The sequence below is a fragment of the Telopea speciosissima genome, chromosome 2 (assembly GCF_018873765.1).
Source record: "Telopea speciosissima isolate NSW1024214 ecotype Mountain lineage chromosome 2, Tspe_v1, whole genome shotgun sequence".
In the NCBI taxonomy this organism is placed as follows: domain Eukaryota; kingdom Viridiplantae; phylum Streptophyta; class Magnoliopsida; order Proteales; family Proteaceae; genus Telopea; species Telopea speciosissima.
In genome coordinates this window covers 66,950,492-66,967,932 of record NC_057917.1, presented here as the reverse complement: position 1 = coordinate 66,967,932, position 17,441 = coordinate 66,950,492, and the positions used below count along the sequence as shown (strand labels likewise).

The window sequence follows — 17,441 nt, the reverse complement described above, 5'->3', positions numbered from 1 at the left end:
ATTCAATCGATTCCATGTGGAACTCTTTCACTGTTTCCTCTTCGGTTAGAAGAGTTAGCCTGGTGGGTGGTCTAATAGTCCTCCCACTGCGTCGAGGTTCCTCAGGTGTGGGTATGTCAGTTGGTCTCACTACGAAAGTGACGTTTGAGCCATCGATAGCTCTTTTATGACTCTTGGTTCGGACCTCGGGTCATCATTTCTTCCTCAAAAAATGTGACATGTTTACTTACAATGACCTTTTGGTCAACTGGGTCATAGAAATAATAGCCTATCGTGCCTTTGGGGTAGCCTAAGAAATAGCATCTCGAAGTCCTGGATTCCAACTTGCATCTGCATTTGCTTTCGCACATGTGCTATGCAACCCCATACCTAAGGTGTTGAATACTGGGCTTTCGCCCCTTCCACAACTCAAAGGGTGTCTTGGCTACAGACTTAGATGGAACCCTATTCAAGATATATATCGCCGTCTCTAAAGCGTACCCCCAGAAAGAAAGAGGCAGCTCACTATAAGTGAGCATCATCCTGACCATATCCAATAGGGTCCGATTGCATCGTTCGGATACACCATTTTATTGTGGTGTGCCTGGATTAGTTAGCTGACTAACTATCCCTTGGGGTATGAGATGTTCTTTAAACTCATCCGATAGATACTCCTCTCCACGATCTGATCGTAAGGACTTGATGCGTTTATCGAGCTGTCTTTCGACCTCGGCTTGGAATTCTTTGAATTTATCAAAGGCTTTTGATTTCCTACGCATCAAGTATATGTAACCATATCTAGAGTAATCATCAGTGAACGTGATAAAGTACTCATACCCATATCATGCTTGTATGTTTATGGGTCCACACACGTCAGTGTGTATTAACTCCAACAGATCTGTGGCTCTAACACCTTTATTGCTAAAGGGTTTCTTGGTCATTTTGCCCTGAAGACATGACTCACGGTGGGGAATGGTTCCACCCTCGGACTCTCTAAGGGCCCATCCTCACCAATCTGATTCGGTCCACATTTATGTGACCCAATCTTAGATGCCACGAGATATGTTGAGTTCATGAGTCGCTTTCGTTTCAAATCAACATTTGAAACAACATTCGTTCTAATAGGGCAATCTAGAAAATACAAACCACTTTGCATATATCCGATGCCACAAAGGAATTATTAAAACGAATAATCAATTTAGAATTGAAGGAAAAACTATATTCGTCCAAAATAAGTTTTGAAAATGAAATTATCTTCCTCTTGAAAGAGGGTACATAACAGCAATCCTTTAAAACTAAACTAGCATAACTAAAATTTAAAATAAAAGTTCTCACAGCCAATGCCATGGTCTCAGCTCCAGTGCCCATCCGAAGACGCACTTCATTTCTTTCCAGGTTCCTTGTCTCCTTGAACCCCTGCAAATCATTGCAAATTTAAACAGTGGATCCACTATCCACCAACCAAGAATTGGTCGGTTCAAAAGACAAATTAGACTCATTAAGAACTTGAACATCACATGTACCTTCTTTAGCAGCCTCTATTTTATCCGGCTTCTTGTCTTTCAAAGTTGTCAGGTAAGCACGACAGTTTCTTTTCTAGTGACCCTCCTTCTTGTAATAGAAGCACTTGTCTTTGCCTTTATTGCCAGACTTCCCACCCTTGGCTTTCAGGGTCTTGCCCTTACTTCCCTTTTTCTTCTTCTTCCCATTTGAAGAAGGCTTTGCCTCAGTTGCATTGACCTCAGCCTTGTCCTTTTTCAAGGACGCTTCAGCCTCTACCAACGCATTAGCAAGCTCGGTGAGCTCCATCTCCTTCTCGGACATCTTGTAAGACATCCTAAAAGGTGCGTAGGCAGAAGTGAGTGACGCTAAGATCACATCAGTCTTGTATCGCAGGCTAAAATCAGTCTCCATGGATTCCATTTTTTCAAACAGATTGATCATTTTCATTACATGATCCATCACCGGAGTCCCCAGGACATCTTGGAGTTATGGATTTGACTCACCGCATCGAGAATGTGCGTGTGTCAATGCACTGTTAAACAATTCAGCAAGCTTATCCATTTTACCCCCAGCAGTGCGTATATCCTTGACTGAGTCCACAACTGACTTTTCCAAAGATCCTAGGATATAGAGTGATGCCTTGGAATCCCTCATGAGGAACTCTTGCATCTCTTCATTTGCCATAAAATCGTTCCAGTCGGGTTGAGGAGGAACGTGTTCATCTAGAACTGTGTACAGTCCTTTAGCAGTCAGAAGCAACTTAATGCTCCGGTACCAATCGACATAGTTTGTATTCACTAATGAGTGTTAATAGGTTGAAATTAACGGCAGTCATCGTATATTAATCTACACATGCACAAGTAAATAACCACATGCTAATTAATGACCATTGAAAATAATAAATTGAGCACGCACACATCAATGGTCTTTCATGATTTGGGTTTCCCTCATAACCCAAAAGATGAATTGGATACCTACAACCCTTGCATGCATAACTGACCCTGTCGGGAGTCATTATACACACCATGGTAGTGTGGACTAAGCTGTCCGCCTCATGGGCTTCCAATATTTTTGGCCACCTGGGTGTCATGTCCAGATCCTGTCGGCTGACATACACCCAAGTCATGTACTTACATATTGCATTAGTTAGAATCATGGAATCATGAAAGATGGCCCACTGTCGCAGTGCCCTCTCACTATCCATACCCTAACGTATCTAAATAGAGGTAAATATAGATAAATGTGTGACAGAGGTCCTGGTAATGTCATGTCGGCTTATGGGGGGTCATGTCACACACTTTCTATATTTATCTTCAATAGAAGGCCATGGACATGTCTACCAATTAAGACTAGTCCATATCATACATGTATTGTGAATAAAGAAGGATTAATTAACTCTCACATACATGGATAGATTTAAACAACATAATTAATCAACATTAATTAAAAGTGATTATGGGATGGCGACATTTTTATCAGAAGCAATTAAAGAACCCTCCCAATAAAAATAAAACTAATAACTTTGGGTGCATTTATCATGCCATGGATGCCACGCCTCGATCATCTCCTCCGCCCGATTACGTCTTCAAAGTAGGTGACTTGTATCTCCATAAGCTTTGAGCACTACATGTGGATCACCATCAACATGCCCTGAGAGTCCTAACTCCTTTAAAATTACAATGAAAACCTAGAAAAAATTCTATACACTTTCCTTTTCATAATAATAAAGAAACCCCGCATGGAGAAACCAACCCACCATTTAGGCTGCCCATGGGGTGGAGTACATTTGTTTATAAAAAAGATAGGGGGAGAGAGAGAAAGAGAGAGAAGCATCACATCCACCCATAACCCCATGTATCACATATATAAACAATCCATCCATTTATTAGAATGTCATTCCCATAATCACATCATAATATAATTCCATGCATGGGCATTAAAGCAAGTAAACCAAAAATTAAAACATGGATTCCTTCAATTATTGAACCACCACATCGCATGTGATAACATGTATCCAAGCCCATAAAATTAAAATCGCATTTTAATTGCAAGTGGGTAAAGAGGGAATCTCTTCACCCATCATCATCCTCCAAAAAACAAAACAAAATAATAAAATTCTGTTTTGAAAAATCAGTTTTTTATTTATTTTTTTTTTTTTATTGTTAAACTGGAGGGAAAACAAGGGGGTGCATGCAGCCCACTTGCGCAGGCTATCGCGAGCACTCACTGCGCAGCCCATAGGCACAAGGCCCACGGACAATAGCCTTGGGCTGCGCGTAGGCCCGCGCCGTAGGCTAAAGCCCATGGACGGCGCTGCAGCCCACACCGCAAGGGGATGCGCACAAGGGTAGGTTCATGGGGAGGACGTGTGCGAGGCTTGACGGCATGCGCTCCCCGCATATAGAATATGATTAAAAAATTTTAAATTAAAAATTAGTAATCACAACCTAATTGGATACATGCCTCAATAATTGGAATAAATAAAACAAACCAAATCCATCATCACATGGGTAGATTGTTACACTAACAACCTTGTAACTACCCATGTGCACATGGGAAGATTGTTACAACAACCATATTCTAACCACCCATGTACCAACTTGCATCACACTCATGATAATCATATTAACCATTAATTATTCAATATTCATGGGTGGGAAAGGTGGCTCTGATACCACACTGTTGGCCAAACAACGGTCCAGGGATCAAGCCATGGTTCCCTAGGGAGACCAAGATATTTATTCTTAGGGTTTTGCACGCCCTGGGTTAGCCCATGGTGTCCCATGGGTGCCCCATTTTAATTTTTAGGGCTTCCCATGGTCGCCCATGGGAACCCTGGTGCATCCCTGTTAGGGTTTCTCCTTCCCTCATGTGTCCCATAAAATTTATTATCACAGTAGGGACGAAGAAACTCATCCCCAGTCCATCACATGGCAAGGGGGATCCATCCCTAACTCGAATGCGCAACGAAAAAGGTCGATTTGAGTTTCTTTCGCATCCTATAAATATTAATAATCAATAAACTGAAGGAATTAATGAAGAACTGCTAACCTGATGAGCCTCAAGTGTTGCTCCTCCAATAGACAGTAGTTCTTCCTCCAGCGAGCACTCCAAGCAAACAGATCTGAACCTCAAATGGTGCTACCAAGGTTCTTCACGTCAATCCCAGATGCCCTCAAACTCCTCAACACAGATCTAGGGTTTCACAAACCCTAACTCTCAAACACAGGTGAGAGAAGCAAGAAGAAGAAGAGAGATCACAAGAGGGAGAGAGAGAAATCAAAAACGTAGGAGAGAGAGTGTCTGCTCCAAAAACGTGGAGAGTTTCCTCTTCTGCATTTTTTGGTTCCCTATTTATAATAATAGGGTTTAATTAAATCCTAGATAGATTTAATAGAGCCCTAGTGAAAGTCTGACTCTCTCTCTCTCTCGTCTGGCAGCTTCTGTTTAAACTCAAAGTGCTACACAGTGAAGAAGCAGAATCTAATAGGGAAAGTATTAATTAGATTCTTTATTTAATTATTAATGGATAATTACAATTAGCATCAAATCCATTAATTAAATAAAGAGCCAATTAAATTAGCAAATTCCAAATAACTCCCTATATGATAACAATTTATCATATACAACCCCCCACTAATCAACACCATCATTATGGAATCTAGGGCATGTACACATGTACTGCCAAATCCCAATCCATAGTACATGTCCATATAAGAGCGTTTGTGCATCCGATCGGGTCCCACAAAACTCGATAAAATACTTTATTTGAAATAACTATAAATAATGTATCATTTTATGTAAAATAAATTTTGCAAAACCATTTCCAAAACGGTATTGGATCCAGATTCTGATCCGACCATGCACAGACAGTCTCTATCTTAGTGTTCCCCAATCGGACAGTGGTGACCGTGTTGGATAACTCCTTCACTCACAAAATGTTCACGCATTCCCAGAACACCGGCTTTGACTCGCTTGAGTCTCAGTCATTGATGAACCAAAGAATGTGATCACACTTTGCAGTGACAGGGTTCCCTCAGGTACAGGGTGTCGATGACACATGTCTATCCCTTCCTACATCTGGCAGTAATACATGAGGGAATCGACAAAGTAGATTCATCGCCAATGCACACATCAAACATGTAAGCACTCACATTCGTACCCTGACATCACATGTCTAAGCATACCCAATACGACAACCATATGATAAGGGTGCTCAGCCCAAACCCTAGTCGTGACTACCATTTTAAGTATAACTTACGAACACATAATGCTCAAAAAATTTATATCGCATGTGACAATATTAAACTAAAATGTATAAATGTTCAATATGAAGGTGAATCGGATTGAACCGGACCAAACCGGATTTGATGGACACACACTTGCCCAACATTTATATCAATTGGTATCTCTGCATTTGGATTCAATGTGACCAGCAAAGTGATCCATTACTAACAAAGTGATATGAGCAAGGTGTTTCGAGTTCGGAGTTGCATCACCCTTGTTTGTACCACTAACAACAGTGGCATGTTGAATAGCTTTCCAGGGACATGTATTATTATTTGGTAAGGAATCTTTAGGCAGCGAAACAAAATCTGGGAAGGAAAAGACTTTAGAGACCAAACAAATTATAAGAGTAATTATGTTACATAATAGTTGCATCAATAATTCAAGTCTCAGTCTGAAGTGCATCAAAATAATCTTCATTGCTATAAGCTAGCAGTGATAAATGTAGAAGATTCTTGTTGCTTTAAGCTGTCGGCAACATGAGCTACCACCCCAGCACCAGCATTGTGTAGCCATTCATTTTTCACCTGAATCAATAACAAGAATTAATCAAGATCTAAAATGTAGAAGACCAGGAACAGAACATAAATAATTAACAAAGTGAATGAACAATACATGAATATTGTTATGGGCAAAGAAGGGCCAAAATGCCGAATGAAAGCTGACATCAACTTTCTTCCACCCTACCCTTTGTAGTCCACGTATCATTTCCTCTGTCAACAATATAATCATCAATGCCATTGAAATAGAATGCAAGGATACAGAAATTCTTGAAACAAATTTCATGTCAATATAGGAGTTTACCTTCAATCATATCATGGTACTCTACTGTGTTTTCAGTGTTGGGTTCATTTTGTGCTGCCTCCTTTGCTTTTGCTGCTTCCGGTGGAAAATGGGGACCATCAGATGATACTGGTGGACAATACTCCACATCCACAACATGCTTGTAACCATCCAATGAACGTCGAGGGGGCTGTGAATTTTTGTGGGGGAAAAAATAAGAAATTTGAGTATGTTCACATTCATATATTTTTCATTATTTTGGTTTCCTTCTCAAACTTTTCTAATTTGAAAAAAATCAAGAAATATTACGACTCCTAGACTATGAGAGTAGGAAGCGATTAAGTATACCAATGATGTAATACCAAGAGCAAAAAAAGGTAAAATTTGTGGAAGGACTCCAGAGCAATTACTTTATTTCTCCAACCATTTATGAAATCCTTAAATGCATTGAATCTTCTTATTCTTATTGCAAGTCCATTACTTTTACTCATAATAGAAATTTTCCTAGAAGTCAAAGACACACTACTTTTTCAACAGAAGAATCATAGTACTAGTCCTTGTTCTTCTCAACAGGTCAATGCTCACCCAATGCATCCAATTCGAGAGGAAAATTAATAATTAATCAAACAATTTCTTTCTTCCAGTAATACCCAATTAAAAAAAATATCAAGCTTAACATAATACAGCCCAGAGGCATCAATCATGTCATACATTACACTTCAATGTTACAGGAACTTTTTGAACAGTTCCCAGAGTTGGACATAGAATAAGACTAAGCAGATCTAAGCATATGAAGCTCAAGCTAAATCATCACAGAATGAGTGCCATAAAAGATATTCCACAAAATTAAGCACTTAAATTTTCCTCCTCTCCTCTCCCTTTCCCCCCACAAAAAAAAAGATGCATATTTAATTGAGTGTTTATTCTACTGTATATGGCTGGAACATGGTTTAATGATATCCAAATCGGGAGTAGTTTAAAAACATAATTCACCGGATCACCTTAACAAGTTCTGACTCCCTTCTTATAGAGGATGTGCGCCAACCAACCATATCTGAATATATTAAGGAAAAAAAATTTGAAAGTGATAGGAGAAAACAAAATCCTGCTAAATCCCAAACAGAAGCTTTCTTTCCACCTCTTTTTTTTTTTTTTTGGAGGGAAGGGGGATTAAGTGACTTCAGTTAAACTCCCAAACATAAATTTAAAATAAACTATTAGCAATAATAATAGAACAAACTGTGCAGAAGGATACGGTCGTAAGAGACATTTGCATAAACAATACGACATCTAAATGCAGCAAGAGCAGATCTGTAAAACAAACAAAAGCAGATAATGACTCTCCAATTGTTCATCAACAAAAATATTAGCACCTTGATGAAATTGACTGTATTGCCCCAACTTACATAAAGTTTCCATCCTCACAATCAGATGCCATTCTTAGAAGAAGAGGTGGGCTGCTGGGTTTACCATCAGTAAGGAACAGCTGACGACCAGTTCGGCCAACTAAAAAAGTGCCTACGGATGGAGCGAGTTTCTCCAAGATCGGGACTCCCAACAGAAATGGAAGCTGAAAGTTAAAATATAAATATTAAAGGCCTATTTGTTTTGGCATTTCATGAAGACTACAGTCATGAAATGCATATAAAAGTTATGTTCCACCGTGGCAATTCATTAACTATCGACTTGTGTGCCTTCTGTACTACCTGAATAATCTTTCAGAAATGCAACAAGCAAGAACATACGCAAGGATATCAGTGGTAATAGTTTGCAGGTCTTCAGCAAAAAAGTATTCACCATAGAAGTGAGATACTACTGATAGAGATTACGACGTACAAAAATGGTCTGTTTTAAAGAATAAAAAAGGGCGTACCCAGTGCACAAGGCTCCCGCCACTGCGGGGTCTGGGAAGGGTCATAATGTACGCAGTCATACCCCTGCTTCTCAGAGAGGCTGTTTCCAGAGATTCAAACCCGTGACCACTTGGTCACAATGGAGCAACCTAACCGTTGCACCAAGGTCCACCCTCGGTCTGTTTTAAAGAATAAAAACATAAAATCAAATTAACAATGTAATAGACACAAACATATATAACGAGGGACAAATGATGTGGAAACAATATAAACACATACAAAAATTCAAAGATGTTGTTTGGAGGTTTCAGTCTTGAGTATACACTTACTATGGTGATTCATTGATACAAAAAACAATGCCATTGCATTCTACTGAATTTTGTAATGTCAACCTATTGCTTCTTTTCCCTCTTAGAGAAATCAGAATTAAGGTCTTCAGAATGAGTTTGAAATGATATAGGGTGTTAAGGAGCCTTCGTCAGAGATTGAGCCAACATAAAGGATTTTGGAGAAAACTCTCCATTGGACTGGTGCAAAATTGAACCACAAAGATTTCTTGGAATGTGTGACAAAATCTATATATCTTAGTTGGGCTTGAACTATGCAAGTTTTTCTAGTACAAGTTTCCACTTCCATCTTCCAAAGAGTTAAGGTTCTACATTGCAAATCCTGTACAATTGAATGTTTATGAAATTTTCAGCAGCTTAGGAAAGAAAATATACAGCATAAACATGAGATAAAATTACTAAAGGGAAACAAAAGTGACCATGTCCAAGCATATCAGAATATGAAGAGACAAAAGGATGCATCAATGGAAACAAAAGATTTAAGTCCAATTGCCAAATGAGTACATTATACCCGTCAGAAACGGACCTGCTTTCTCCCTCTCACCCCTAGATGTGGCGTTGCCAAGGTAATAAAATTTATTGGCTCCAATCCAGCAATTGTTCCTCTTTTCGAAGAGTATGCTGAATTTTCTGGATTTTCATTCTTAGGACCAGAAAGATCAGGCTGATCACTAACCAAGGGATTTGATGAATAAAGAACAGCAATTGCATATCTTGCAAACAAACCACCAAGAGAATGGGCTAAAAAGGAGATTCTTTTCAGGCTTTCTGTCTTTTGGAGAACTTGCATAACCTATTCCAAAGAATGCAACCACAACATCAACATTAAAATCAACTTTTTTTCCCCTTATTTTTATAAACATGTCCTCCAATGAGAATCAACATCAAATAATAAATGACCTTGAATAAAAGCAAGAAAGACTCACTTCATCTGCTAACCGTTTTCCAGCTCCCTCAACTCCCCTGAAGGTTTTAGTGTAGGTATTAGATGAACTTGCTGCAAAATAATACAGTTCAAAATATGCAATTATTAAAATTCCTTGAGAATGTAATAAAAAACTGTAAAATCTGAAAAGATCGGAACCCATCCTCAATGAACTTTCACAAGGATATTAAAGCAAAGGGTTGGCTGGACAGCCAGCCCACCGAGGTTGGACCCCTAGTTGTCCCATGTGATGATTGACATCGCAGTTTCGACATGTCTAGGGAATGGTCCGGATTGCCCGGGCGTCGAATTCCAGACTCAAACTCAATCACATTCTCTCCCATGTATTGTCATGCACCCTCTCGGTAGTTCTATATTCTTTCTCATTTTTCCACCTGGACAACTCCGTTCAGCTGTAACTTAACAGGTGAGCAGGAGGCCTTGGGATATACCAGTCCACCAAATTTCATTCCTATCCAACCTGCCAAATGCCCCAATTGTGCGTCATCCAACCAACCTTTGCCCAATAAATAAGTACATTATGTTAGATTGTTGAAAGGGGGAAAAACTTAGAACAAAATTGGTAAATAATGAAGTCAAACAGGTAGCTCAAGAGAAAAGAGGGGGAGGTAAAATGAAAGTCACATCATAAATTGTACAAGGTCATACCATATATTAAAAATTTGCTTCCCAGGCGCTTTTTCAACTCCGCTTCTACATATGTCCAGTCACTAGGGCTGCATTGTTTCTGGGATCAGTAATTATTAATGCCACATATTTGAAAACAGTAACGCTACAAAAGTAACCGTGACATGACAGCAGAGTTCTTGGGCAACAAAAAGAGCATTTCTAGTTCTTAGGCAACAAAAAGAGCATTTCTAGGTGTAGGACACATCCCACAAGCAGTAAACCAGCAACCATTAATTCCAGGAATTTCATGGCAAGACCAATAGAATTTAGTAAATTAAATGACCAGGAATTCGAGTGGCATACATGAGTGTGGGATGCCAAATTCCCAACGCTGTTTTTTCCATGTGCAAGGCTCTCAATGATGGGTGCCTGTGGAAATGGCAATTTCTTGTTTGGGAATTTCAGTGGTTCCTAGGTGTGTTTGCTGTGGCAACTGTAAACAAGAGGTTTAAATAATCTTTAGTACTGATGTGTTGGAAGTTGGAACGAAAGCATGGGTACTACATTCTAGACTTTCTGAAAGTACTAAAAGTATGCTAATTTCTCCCAATGCTAATCCTTGGATGCCATGCAACTTTTCTCTAGTAAAGGAATGGTGTAAGTGGCATGTGAAAGAAACAAATCCCAGATGAAATTCAGTTCTTTCCCTGCTTTTTGCATAAGAAATTTGGATTTAGAGATGGAAATGAAGATTTGAAACTGTTTCTAAAGTACTCACTGAATTATTATGGAATGATAACTCAAGGAATATTTCTCCACAGATTGCACTTAACTGTGACAATTATCAATTTTATGAAGTCGTCAATATGGAGATTGTTCCAGATAGAAGATGTGCAAATTGGTTAAAATGCAGCATGGATTCTTAAAGTTATACACTGAGGTGCCTCAGCAGGACATCCACATTTAGGTGGAGGTGTTGTGGATATCACAAATTGCATCATTGCATTAGTAATGAAGTAGTAGCATTCTCACATTCTAATTGGATGCAAGGCAGTATGGCATTCAATGTAGTACCCGTCTTGCTGAGATTGGAATTCTTATCAATGATTACTCAAAGGAATTTGGCTTGCATGAGACCACACCTGAAAATTATTCAAAGTTGATTGTGGATGCTATCTCTGGAAGTCTCATTGGACATTGGTGGAAAGAACTGAGACCAATTGTGGAGACTCCTATTATCTTTCTTACATACATAGAGGGAGGAGAACAATGTATCTTATCCATCAACAAACTTGCATTGTGACCTAAAGGACAACAAAGTTTTCGTCTATCAAACAGATCTGCCTATAGGTATTAAAAAAAATTGTTCTCTTGGACTAAAGGTTCTCTCTCTACCAATTAATAACCTGTGGATATGCTGATTTCTACATGATGGCTATCTAATTTTTCTACAGGAGTTTTTCCTTTGGCTTAAAGTTTTTGCTCCCCCTCCCCCTCCCCCAACCCCACCTCTTCTTTTCATAGGGTTTTAAATGATTTTGATTCATTAAAATAAGAAAGAAAGGAATATTGTTAGGCCCTTGGAATGTTTTGAGCTTAAGAAGAGAAGGGTTGTTCCAAACAACTTATGTTCATCCGAAGAAATGTTCTCCTCAATGTAATTAACCATTCATCTTTATTCTGTTCCGTAGTTTGACACTGTTGGGAGGGTGGGCCTTGGTGCAATGGAAAGGTTGCTCCATTGTAACCAAGTGGTCACGGGCTCAAGTCTGGAAACAGCCCCTCTGTGAAAGCAGGGGTAAGGCTGCGTACATTATGACCCTGCCCAAACCCCACAGTGATGGGAGCCTCGTGCACTGGATACGCCCTTTTTTTTAAGTTTGACACCGTTGGATGATACTGAGCATTAAAACAAAGCCAAGGAATTGATATAATGTGAACGCCTATAACCTAGAATAGTTAAAAGCTTACAATGCAGGGAAAGTGGATAAACACATGAGAGGGATCAACTAAAACCTTAGCAAAACCAGAAAATGGTACAGCGCTCATCAAGCAAAGAATGTTTTCAGCATGCATTGATAAAGACAAAAGTGCTATCCCAATGACATAACCACGATACAAATTGAGAAAACAAAGCACTGGTTTGTTCCTTTCATTGCTTTACAGATTACCATCCATATCACTTTTACAGATTTTAGCCAGTAATACAATATGGGAAGATAATTTTGGGATACCACATACCTAGCTAAGATGCCATGAACAAGAACAAGAAGATGATCAGGTTCATCTTTTAACTTTGCAACTCCCTTGGGTGTCGCAACATTTCCCTGAGTGGTACTCATTGCTTTAATTCCGAAGCTTTGGTGTTTTGGGCAAATCTTCAAGCCTGAACACAGTTTAGCTAACAAATTTGAGCCTCCACCCAAAATAAGAAAAAAAGAAGATAAAATTGGACCATATTTATTGAAGTTCATCTAAGATACCGTTAATTGTGGATTTGGATCTAACACCAATATATAGTTTTTCCACATATTCATACCATCAACTACATATGTCCACATTTAAATTACTTTGTTTTAAGAGGGAGATAGCTTGTTTCAATCATGTAAATCAAGAGTCTTTCAAGCACATTGACCACCTTCAAGTGTGTTAATTAGCATATGCCTTTTTATAGAGTTTCATTGTCTGGAACAACAAAGTCGGCTCCAGAATGGGAGCTTTGATATTACAAAGTTGCATCTGCTTTTCTAATAGTTTAAGTTAACTCTGAATACAAGTTCAAAAGAAAGACTGTTCAACAGTTTTCAGCTTAATTGCATAACTAATAGAGATTTCAAGAATTAAAGTTCAGACCTGGTTTTCAGAATCTTTTGCGCAAATTGTATTGCTTCTGGTTTTCATCATAAGTCATCATTGTAATGTCACATGGTCACTTTTAACTACAGAAAAAATATGTGTAATATGTCACATGGTCACTTTTAACTACAGAAAAATATGCCCAATAAGGTGTTCCATATTCTACCCATCCACACCTCGCCCCCAGAAATAGTTGTTCCATATTGCATGATGATTTCAGATTTGTCCACTAATAGACCTAGATAATTTGCAATGACAGACAATTGGTGGCGAATCAGTGGACATAAAGAAGACTAGCTGCCTTTTGCAGGAGAGATGGAACAGAACAAACTTGAATTGGTTTTGTAGTTCTATATTGTAATAAAAGCCCTTGATGTTATGAGGTGATAAGATCTAGGGGAAATAGAATTGAACTTATAAAGTATAGCTCAGTTAGGAGATATTCTCAGTAGCTATAATGCAACTCAGTTTGGAATCCTCACTCTCAAAAAGCACTTGGTTTAGTATTGGGGCGAGTGATAAACCTATGTTTTGGCCGGATACCTGGTGCGGTAGTAAGTGTTTCAAAGAAGAATTCCAGCTCTGTTGCGGAAGCTCAAAACAAATTGGTCTAGATCATGGATTCTTATGGTCAAAGCACTCGACATATAGTCTAGACTCCTTTAAGAGGAGCCTTAAAATAATTCAGAAATTAATATTGGTTCCTGCCTGCTAAATTAGCTCTCTGGTGTACAGATTGATACAACAATCTCAACAATGAGGCTTTGGATTCTCCCTGGGAGCAGCCAGTTTTCAGCAAAATCCTATTCAGATATTTTCTTTCCCCCAGGGGACTATGATATTCCCTTCAAAAGAATTTGGAAGGCAAAAGTACCTTCAATAGTAACTTTCTTCTCTTGAACTGCAGCAAAAGAGAACACTCAAAACAACTGAACTTTTGAAGAGCTTAGGATATCATTTAGTCAGTGGATGGCTCTCTTTGATTCAATCATTTTGAAGAAGCTGATTACCTAAACGATTCTCTCATACAATATATGGCTTCATTTCATACAAATCTTCAACATTGATGGTCCTTTAATTTGCCCTGTAACTTTGAAAAAAAAAGGATTGTTACCAGTTTGGACATTAAGTGCCAGAGGATTGAATAGTGAAGGAAGACACATCTTGAAGTTATTACTTCATACCATAGGGTGGACTCTATGGATAAAATGCTAACACACTACTTTTGTAGGCCAGTTCAAAGACTCGATGAAGTATTAATTAGATGATGTTCGGGATAGCCTAGTAGTGTATTCGAGTCGGCTTAGAGGTGGTTTTATGGTTGCTCTGTTCGTTACCTAAGAGAGAACAGCTGCAATTAAGATTTTTCTTTTGGTTTTTTACTCTTTTCTTTGATTTGATTTGTCTTCCTGAGTTTTGCTTAGGCTTTATGCTTATGTGTAGCGGCCATACGACGCTTTGGGGCTTTAGCCATTTCTTCCCTTTCCCTTCTAATAAAATCTCCCTTCGGAATAGCTATGTTCTTTCAAGAACTCTAGAAAACAACAGTTTTAAGTATCCTTAACGAGAATAATGTCGGTGAATAACCAATTCGTAATTAGGCTCTGTAGGCTGATTTGAGGAACGGATTAAAATTTTGAGCTGAAGAATCCCTAGGAGTTAAAAAATAAAAAAAACATTCTCACCATGTGAGGAATATACTTATATAATAATGCTAAATTCAAAATTTTCCTTCATTTGGAGTCGGAATCGGAATCACAATCACTAGCAGTCGAAGAATTGTAAAAGAAAAAGAAAAAGGAAATAAATAGGAGGAAGTAATTACCTGAAGAGTTGCAGAAATTGGAAGAGAAACCTTGGGGATGATCAAAGGACGAACAAGAAGGTGTAGAAGACGAAGAGGAAGAATGAGAGGACGAAACCCCATGTCCACCGTTCCCAAGCTTGAACATCGGCCTCTTCGAGAAACAAACGTAACAAGTGCGGATGAAAGGCGCAGAAGCCGCTGAAGCCATAAATAAGACAAAAGCAGCAGCACAAGCCGCAAATCGAGAGAGAGAGAGAGAGACCGACTCTACAGGACAGATAACAGAGATTGAGAGGGTGGACGCGTAGAGATCTTTTTTTCTTTCCCCGGGCCTCACATATCGCTATGTCAGCGTCTTCGTCGTCATCATCGTCGTCAACATCATCATCATCATCATCATCATCTGGCCGTCCTCCTCATCATCACTGGGTGGGGGTGGGTTCACAACCATTTTTCATATCGATTTATCGTTATCAACTTATCATCATCAATTCATGATCATCAAATATCATCATTCACGTGATGGCCATCTGCTTTAATCGTCGTGCCATGCCCTGCGATTTTGTGATTCTCTCTGTGCACAAATAATTGCGTCAAATACCTGCTCGCGGACTGCCACGTGATTCCTCTATACTATTTCAGGAAAGTTTCTACACGTAGTTTAGAAGAATTTTTAGAGACCCATCTGCTCAGGCAGCTTCAGTTAACTCCAGTTTTCCTCTCTCTCACTCAAAAGACCGGAGTTATCCTACTTTGGACTTGTGAGTGGAGTGACCGACGAACGACGACAGGTCGATATATATTTATAAGAGAGAGAAGGCAGACAGGATCACAGGAATATTGGAATAACCAATTCTTCCTTATGTGGTCATGGATCGACTCTCGAGACTTGTAGTAGGAATGTTCTTCTACTCTGCTGGCAGCGAAGGAAATAGGATTTTAAAGGATAATTTTAAGGAGAATGTTCTCAGGCCACTGCGTAGGCTGCGCCCAGGCACATGGGGATGAGCACAATAATCACCCTACCCCTTGAATGGCAGACATGTGTGTCTGGGCATAGCTTGCGCTGCGGCATAGAGAACATTCTCCCTTTAAAAATTACTAAAACCTATGAGGGAATTTATGAACCCAAAGATCCCATTTTCTTGGCTGGCAATAGGAAATTCCTATTACAAGTGTAGCAGCAAAATTTCGTTCCTCCAACATGGTTTAAGTATGTATCCACACGTGCTCCGTATCTTAGACCAGGGGTAAATCTTTTTAAAAAAATTCAACAAATGTGAACCAATACAACAACTCAGCTTTATCCCAACTTAATGGAATTAGCTGCACATATAGATCTCTGTCCTCCAGTGAGTTCTATTCCAAGCCATACTTATACAAGACCTAAGCTATGCATGCAGATATAATAGCAAAGTGATTGAATTCTCCGTATCTTGGCTTTGATAGGAGACTCTGTATTTATAATTGTATATGCTGTTTACAATTTGAAAATTTGAAATACATGTAGAGATAAGGATAGTGATTTGTTACAAGGATTATCTTAATGACCAAGAGAGAAAAGAGGAGAGGATTTTGTGGACTTAATTAGCCTCCACCGTTGTAATTCAAATTTGAATTTGAATTTTAGTTTAGCCTCCGCCGTTGTAATTCAAATTCAAATTTGAATTTGAGGTGGTTGCATTAATACCCCCGCAAGCGAATCGGCCCATTGGTGACGGTGAGGTTGTCTCTTAGAGCATTGAATCTTGGCGTTGGTAAGCCTTTGGTCATAATATCAGCAACCTGGTCTTGACTTGGGAGAAAGCGTATATAGAGAAGCTTTGCAGCTACTGTTCACGAACAAAATGATAATCTATCTCTATGTGTTTTGTTCGTGCATGGAATAGAGGGTTTGCTGCAAGATAAGTGGTCCCAATGTTGTCACAATACAGTACTGGTGTAGGTGAGGAAATGCCAAGGTCACTTAGTAGCTGAGTTATCCAGATCAACTCTGCTAATGCGTTTGCAACGCCCTTATATTCTGATTCTGTGGAGGATCTGGCCACTGTGTTGCTTCTTGGAGCTCCATAAGATTAAATTATGACCTAGATAAACACAGAAGCCACTCGTTGATCGACGATCATCAGGAGATCCAGCCCAATCTGCATCTGTATACGCAGTTAGCTGGATGGGAGATGCAGCCTTGAGTGGATGCCGTGGTCAATAGTTCCCTTCAAATAACGCAAGATCTTCTTGACAGCTGGCCAATGTTCATTTGTGAGGCAATGCATGAACTGACAGACTTTGTTGACAAAGAAAGCAATATCTGGTCTAGTCAAGGTCAAGTATTGGAGTGCGTCAACTGTGCTTCTGTAGAGGGTTGCATCAGAAAATGGTGTGCCACTATTTTGACTGAGAGCCGTTGTAGAGCTAGGAGTGGGCATGGGTTTGGCAGCCTCCATATCAGTCTTTTTTAACAGGTCAAGAGT

General features: G+C 39.3%; 1 protein-coding gene across 1 annotated transcript; it reads right to left on the bottom strand.

Moving 5' to 3' along the window:
* Positions 1 to 6,009: 6,009 nt before the first annotated feature.
* Positions 6,010 to 15,205, bottom strand: LOC122651855 (putative lipase YDR444W). Its single transcript, XM_043845411.1, has 11 exons — positions 14,989 to 15,205; positions 12,549 to 12,693; positions 10,347 to 10,414; positions 9,679 to 9,749; positions 9,279 to 9,545; positions 7,959 to 8,122; positions 7,808 to 7,863; positions 7,554 to 7,606; positions 6,574 to 6,742; positions 6,385 to 6,482; positions 6,010 to 6,296 (listed from the first exon to the last, which is right to left on the bottom strand). Exons 1-11 carry the CDS (start codon positions 15,176 to 15,178, stop codon positions 6,192 to 6,194), a joined length of 1,386 nt encoding a protein of 461 aa, XP_043701346.1. The 5' UTR covers positions 15,179 to 15,205; the 3' UTR covers positions 6,010 to 6,191.
* Positions 15,206 to 17,441: the final 2,236 nt, after the last annotated feature.

Excerpts from the sequence above, each read along its gene's own strand:
- LOC122651855 (XM_043845411.1), bottom strand. The coding sequence starts at position 15,178 with ATGGCTTCAGCGGCTTCTGCGCCTTTCATCCGCACTTGTTACGTTTGT. Across the intron at positions 7,864-7,958 it reads TGTGAGGATGGAAACTTTAT|ATCTGCTCTTGCTGCATTTA; the intron begins GTAAGTTGGGGC and ends TTTGTTTTACAG. Across the intron at positions 7,607-7,807 it reads TGCAAATGTCTCTTACGACC|ATATGGTTGGTTGGCGCACA; the intron begins GTATCCTTCTGC and ends TAATATATTCAG.